Source organism: Propithecus coquereli, unplaced genomic scaffold (assembly GCF_000956105.1).
Source record: "Propithecus coquereli isolate 6110/MARCELLA unplaced genomic scaffold, Pcoq_1.0 Scaffold109, whole genome shotgun sequence".
Taxonomy (NCBI): domain Eukaryota; kingdom Metazoa; phylum Chordata; class Mammalia; order Primates; family Indriidae; genus Propithecus; species Propithecus coquereli.
In genome coordinates this window covers 3,688,809-3,695,132 of record NW_012134858.1, presented here as the reverse complement: position 1 = coordinate 3,695,132, position 6,324 = coordinate 3,688,809, and the positions used below count along the sequence as shown (strand labels likewise).

At 34.2% G+C, this 6,324-nt stretch overlaps 1 protein-coding gene across 2 annotated transcripts in view; it reads right to left on the bottom strand.

Annotated features, from left to right (window-relative positions):
* Window positions 1-5,459, bottom strand: part of CCSER2 (coiled-coil serine-rich protein 2) — a 73,484-nt gene extending 68,025 nt beyond the window's left edge. For both annotated transcript variants that reach the window (XM_012648073.1, XM_012648082.1), the window contains exons 1-3: window positions 5,351-5,459; window positions 4,502-4,664; window positions 3,122-3,317 (exon numbers count right to left, since the gene is read on the bottom strand). In XM_012648073.1, the coding sequence (XP_012503527.1) occupies window positions 3,122-3,317; window positions 4,502-4,650 (345 nt within the window). In that variant the 5' untranslated portion in view covers window positions 4,651-4,664; window positions 5,351-5,459. The remainder of the gene's footprint in view (window positions 1-3,121; window positions 3,318-4,501; window positions 4,665-5,350) is intronic.
* Between the last annotated feature and the right edge of the window lie 865 nt (window positions 5,460-6,324).

Sequence of the window (6,324 nt, the reverse complement as noted above, 5' to 3'; positions counted from 1 at the left end):
CAGAGGTTTCTTCTCTAGAGAAACTACAACCAATGTAGAAGGAAAAATCCTCCACTTAGTAGATACTAAGGATCCACCTACTTCTATCCATCACTGTAAAATGAACTTGCCCACCAGTTAGTTGACAAGCCCAGACCACGTACAAAGAGTCCTGAATCAGCTTTTTAGTTTCTCACTCTTAAATATTAATAAACAAAGAATCATTATAAATTTGAAGAAATATTCAAAAAGAAAGAGAAACCAAAATAAACATAAAGAACAAAGCAACCATGTATAAAGAGAGAATGCAGGGAACCTCAGAATTCTTAATAATAACAAAACAGAACAAACAGAAACTCTCTACTTAATATAATTCCTGAAAAAATAATTAATTGATATGATTAGGAAATAACACACAATAAAGAGTTCTTAGAAATTGCAAATATGATTGCCAAGATAAACAGTTAAATAAAAACAGAGAGCTGCAATGTAAAGTTGAGAAAATATACTAGAAAATATAACCAAACCAAAAGAAAAGAAAAAATAAAAATATCAAAAGATTCAATTCTGAAGTTCTAGATTATGGTTACTAAAAATTCCAGAAAAATAACAGAAAAAATGGGGGAAAGAAAATAGTCACAGAAATAACATAATAAAATTTCATACTGCATTAATCTCCAAAGAGGTACTAACTGCCAAAATATCAAGTGGAAAACAATCAACCAACCAACTACAACAAAACTCAAATCCCAGGACACCACTGTGAAACTGGACAATGCCAGAAATAAAAGATTAAAACCTCCCAGTGAGACAAACAACAGGCAAAATACAACGTAAAATGGATCAGAATGTATAGTAAGCTTCCCAATGGCTAAACAAGTTCCTAGAAAAGAAACGCCTTCAAATTTCTGAAGGAAAACTCTCTTCCATCACAGTCAAACTATTTCATACCACCCAAACTATTAATATCAATAAAATGTGACAGTAGAAGAAAGAGATTTTCAGTAATGCAGTAATTTAAAAAGTTTGCCATCCAGTCATCTTCTCTTAGGAAGTAAATTAAGGATATACTACAATAAATTAAGAATATACTACAACAAAATGAGAGAGTAAACTAGAGAAAATGAAGATATGCTATCCAGGAAATAGCAGATCCAATCCCAGATTGTGGTAAAAGAAAGCCCCTGTATAACAGCTGTAGAGAAGCTTTGGGCAGTAACCTGCTCTGCTTCTAACAGGTTGACTGAAGTGAGGAGGGGGCCAAAAACACTATTTTTTTCATTAAGTCTCTGGATAGTATGTGAATTTTTTAAAAGCCATGTATCACGTTGATTTTTTAAATTTAGTAAAATTAAAAAGGAAAAAAGTTAAAAGAGGCAGTTACACGAAATCTTAGGCTCATTTAGCTTTTAAATTCTATTAGCATTTGGGAAACTTTAAAGATGAACTAAAAGGATTCTGCAATTTTCTTCTCATAATTTTGTTTTCACTGCATAAACAAAAAGTAAAGCCAATTTGAGCAGTGTGTATTACCTAAAATTTCAAAGGCCATAGTGACAGAAAAGAACCCTTAACAGATTTACTTTACTTAAAGTACCTCAAAAAACATTTTTTTATTTTTATGGGACTAATCATTGGTTACCAATTCACTACTCTCACCTGAATTATGCTCCTTCTGTCATTATTAGAGGTGGCCCAGTCTTATTAGCTGATATCCAAACATGCTTCATGATTCAGGGCAATATCACCCAGACACAAAAGAGGGTACATGATACAGCTAGCACAACGACTGGGCTCACAGTAGGTATTTAACATATTTTAGCTATTTCCCACCCTCTTCTGCCTCCTCTTTCCTTTGACGTTGAAGCGCCTGATCAGAAAACCTTCTCCCCAGACCAGCCAGCAGAGAAACTCTATACATCAAATCCTATCTCCTAGTTATAGTTAAACTAAGTTGTAAGCTCTATGACTGCACACTTCAATCATGGAATCTCTTTCTACCTCAGGAGAAGTTTAACATTCCCAGATCCAAGAAGTATTCTCGACTCTCTTGCTCCTAGCCTTAGCACAGAAAAGTTTCTTTTCAAAAAGCAGTCAAATATCCACAAGGATGGAGAGCATTAGTCCAGAAAATCCGCAACCCAGTGACATAAAACAATTTCCATGGCTTTAACAGAATATTTACACTAACCATCATTACTAACACAGGAGCTAAACTTCACTTCAACTCATCTTTCCTGGGCATATACCATGAATTTGGTTTTGACGGTCACCGGGAATTCTAAAATTTGGTCCCCTGTTCATATGAAGCTAAAATATACAACCCTGAGGAAGGTGTTGAGAAAGGAAATTGAGCAACAGAGAGAAGTCAAACTGTTCTTTCTCAACCATAGTTTTAAGCTAAATTTGGCTACTGTACAAAATATAAATGTAGATTTAAAACCAAAGAAAATGTATCCACAATTTAAAATTGGTATTTTATTTCTTGGTTTTCTGCTATGTACCTGACCTTGTCTGTAAGGGCTAACTAAATGCTTAAACAAAGAAAGTACTATTGACTCAGAAGCCAGTTCTAACTTCAGTTCATCCTATGACTCTGGACAAGTGACATCCCTGCTATGAGTCTAGATTTTCTCAAATATATAAATAAATAAAAAGACTGGAAAAAATTAAACTTGAAGATCCCAAAGAAAAATTAAATTATATGACTATCATTATGTAGGAAAAACTGCTGTTTCTTATTTCCCACTTAGCTAAAATTATAGTAGTAGCCATTGAATACCAAATGGCTACTATGTTTCAGGTATTAGGTTACTCGATATACAACTACTATTTCTGATTCTCTCGACAACCTTACAATGTAAATAATATGAAAATGAGGAAACGAAAGCAGAGAGATTGGCTTACCAAATATCACACAGTTCATACATGCCAGGGACTATGTATTGAGACCATTGTGCAAAATCCTGTGGGGTTTTTCTCCCCCCAACAAGTTTCTATTATGTATTATTTACAAGCATTATTTCTACAGAAATCTAAATAGACATGAGAAATCCAAGTCATTTTATTTTTTAAAAAAAGTAAAGTCAATCCATTTTGCAATTCAAAATATCAGAGCTGGAAATGTTCATTATGTACTCACCTGATGCAGGAGACGTTTCAGTTTGAGTAACTGAGTTTTTACAGCAGTGCAGTCTTGGACCATGTGCCGGAGAGTCATCTCATCCAATATCACTGTATTCTCTGGTACGTCTACAAACATCTTCTGAGCCTGGAAAAAGGGGGTTCCTCCATAGCTTTCAAAATGACCCAAAGGAGATTCTCTATAGGGAGAGCCTCTGGAAGGGTAGGGGAAGAAGGTGGAAGGAAAAGATATACAATACAATTTCAGAAAGAAATAAAGGTAATGAAATTATTGCAGTGAACATTACAAATCAAATCATTTATCATCACCACAAAGACTTTGACTTGTACTCACCTTAGTCACTAGTCACTAAACGTGCTTCCACCAAGGGGTGAAATCAGTTGTACTTGTCGTTAAAAGAATTATCCTCTGTATCCCCCCAACACACACATACAACACACATACATCTTTGTGTATTTTAGACATTGGTTGAATAAACCTTCTTCCTTAGGAACCAGAATAGGAAAAAATACTCTGGAAAGACCTTACCTGGAAAAACATACTGCTTATTCTTCCTTTTCTACACTGATTGCCTACTCTTTAGTTTTTGACTTTGCTTGGCCTCTTAAGCTGCACACCTTTTTTAGCCCCATAACTATGCTACCTACATTAGTTCCTGGCTTGTGAACATTTTTGGACTCCCATGTCTGGGTACGTACTGTAAACCAGACACTGCTCCAGGCATGTTTAACCCTGATCCTTGAACACTGAGAGAAAGGTATTATTAACTATGTTTTACAGATAGTAAACTGAAGTAGAGGCGAGTTAAATAAATTATCTAAGCTTGCAAAACTAATTTGTGCCGGGCCAGGTTTTGAACCCAGGTTTAAATGACTACAGAGCTCCATTACACGTAAGGTCTGGTCAAATTAAAGACTATCCTATACTTCAAAAAAGAAAAGACCTCTAGCAATATACAGTGTGTTCTTCTGTTTCTAATATTACTTGCGGAATTTTTAAAATTTCAACCTATTACGTAAACAAAAGAAGACAAATCACTTGGCACTAATTTTACACATTATTATTTAGAAAAACTATAAACTTTAACAAAGTTGACATTTAATCATTCACAAATGAGAACCACAGAAAAATCACACAACTTAAAGTCCAAATATTGGATATAAATAGAATATTTATATTTATCATAAGCTAATGAAAAAAGATTTAAGCCAAAAAGAAAGAATTGGATATACTACTCAAATTAGTATCACATATAACCTGAAGTGTTTTTTGAAGCCCCTAAAAACCAGACAAAAACAGTTGCAGGGGCACAAGGAAATTACAATTCAAAATTAATCAGAGGATAGCAAATGAAATCTAAGTTAGAACAGTACTCACCTGCTCAAGTCACTTTTTCCACGGTGATGATAGTGGTCAGGATGGCTGAGGTGGTAATGTTCCTGTCCATTCCACCTCTGGGGTGGCCTTTTCCAAAATCCTTCCTGAGATTGCCGAACATTTCTGTCTGGTCGGTCAAAGCGGTTCATATTGTCACACTCCACTAGACAGATTCAAAAGCAGAAGACTATAAACATGCACACACTCCACAAAAGTTAACTACTTACAGCTTGATAATTAAATGCGGCTGAAAACAAAAAAGTAATATTCTAAAAATACCAGCCATTTATACCAGCTAATCACAAAATCAAGATTTCCAGAAGAATTACCAGTTCTTTCAGTAAAAATTGAACTTTATATTATTCAAACTGAAGCAAATTATAATACTTTTATAATACAGTCATTTCACTGCCACACTGTTTTAAAACAAGCAAATTATTCTTGAAATCAACATTATACATTTTAAGCACCAGTAATCAGTTTGGGGTAGTTTTCACCGCTATCACAAGTTGGCTCTGATTTCAGAATGAAAATGACAAGAAAAGGCTGGTTTCTTTAAGCCTAGTAGAACTCATTCCTAAAAATGAATGCCACAATTAATTTTTACTGATTTCAAGAAGCACTAATTAACTTATCATCACAAACAAATCACATTTTTAAAATTAAGTTCACATTTTTAGAAAATAAGATGCTTCAATCTGCCTGCAGTAAGAGCTTGTTCAAAAAGTCTAAATGCTACTGAAAACAAAGCCAGTACTTTGCAGCAACAAATAGTACACTCCCTTAAATCCAAATACCACAAAAACACGAAAAGAATCTCTTTGAAACATCCCAAGCTTCCTCACTTACCCAAATATGTTTTCCTCACATATCTTAGCGCTCACTAAGAGAGTTACTTTATACAAGGCAGACATTGTGTTACCGGCTGCCTACTCAGACATAGTTGCACACAGGCACTGCCGAACAGGCCTTCCTTCCTGCTCCACTCCCAGCCCTCCCTGTGGGAAGCAAGCCCAGTTTGCCCTGTGACTCCATCTTCATTCAGTGCTTACATAGCTACTGACTTAGGACTGTTACTAAAAATACAGCTAAACACTAACCCAAGCCACAGAACAGGAAAGGTTTCTCTAGTCATAAGAAAGTTGACTTCCTTTCATAAGAAAGTTCTCTACATAAGAAAGTTGAAGTCTTGCATGTTCAGGATCCCTTGTGATAAAAAGCTTTAAAAATCAACATAACCCCCAATTTTTGAAAAAATTCACTTATTTAAATTACTGTTTCACTGAACCAAAAACTTGAATTTGAAACATGATGAGTATTTCGTTACAGTCTACCAGATGAAAACAAACTTTGCCACTTCAAAAAAAGAAGATGTAGTTAAAGTGTAGACGTTCAATTTTCATATACACAGGACTCATTTTAATCTATTTCCTCTAAAGGTATAACAATTTATGTAAGTAAAATGTTTTTGAAAGAACATTGAAATTTTTGTTCACATTCACTAGAGGAGTCAATAGGACGGAGGAATATATACATTTTACAGTTTAAAAAAATTTTTTTAACTATTCAAAAGAAGCTTTCCATTTGAAATTATTTCAAACAACTTCTGTCATCTTACTGAGATTACTAAGATTTTCCTAAAGCTCACTTATAGAAAACTGAACAGATAAAGGCAAAAAAAAAATCGGAAGTAGAAAATGAGATTTCAAAAGAAAAAGAAATTTTAAAAAAAACCTCAAAAAAGTTTAAAACTGTTTTTAGTTTAATGCCTTTAGCAACATCATTTATGAATTCACACCATATTATTACACTCACAGATTCAG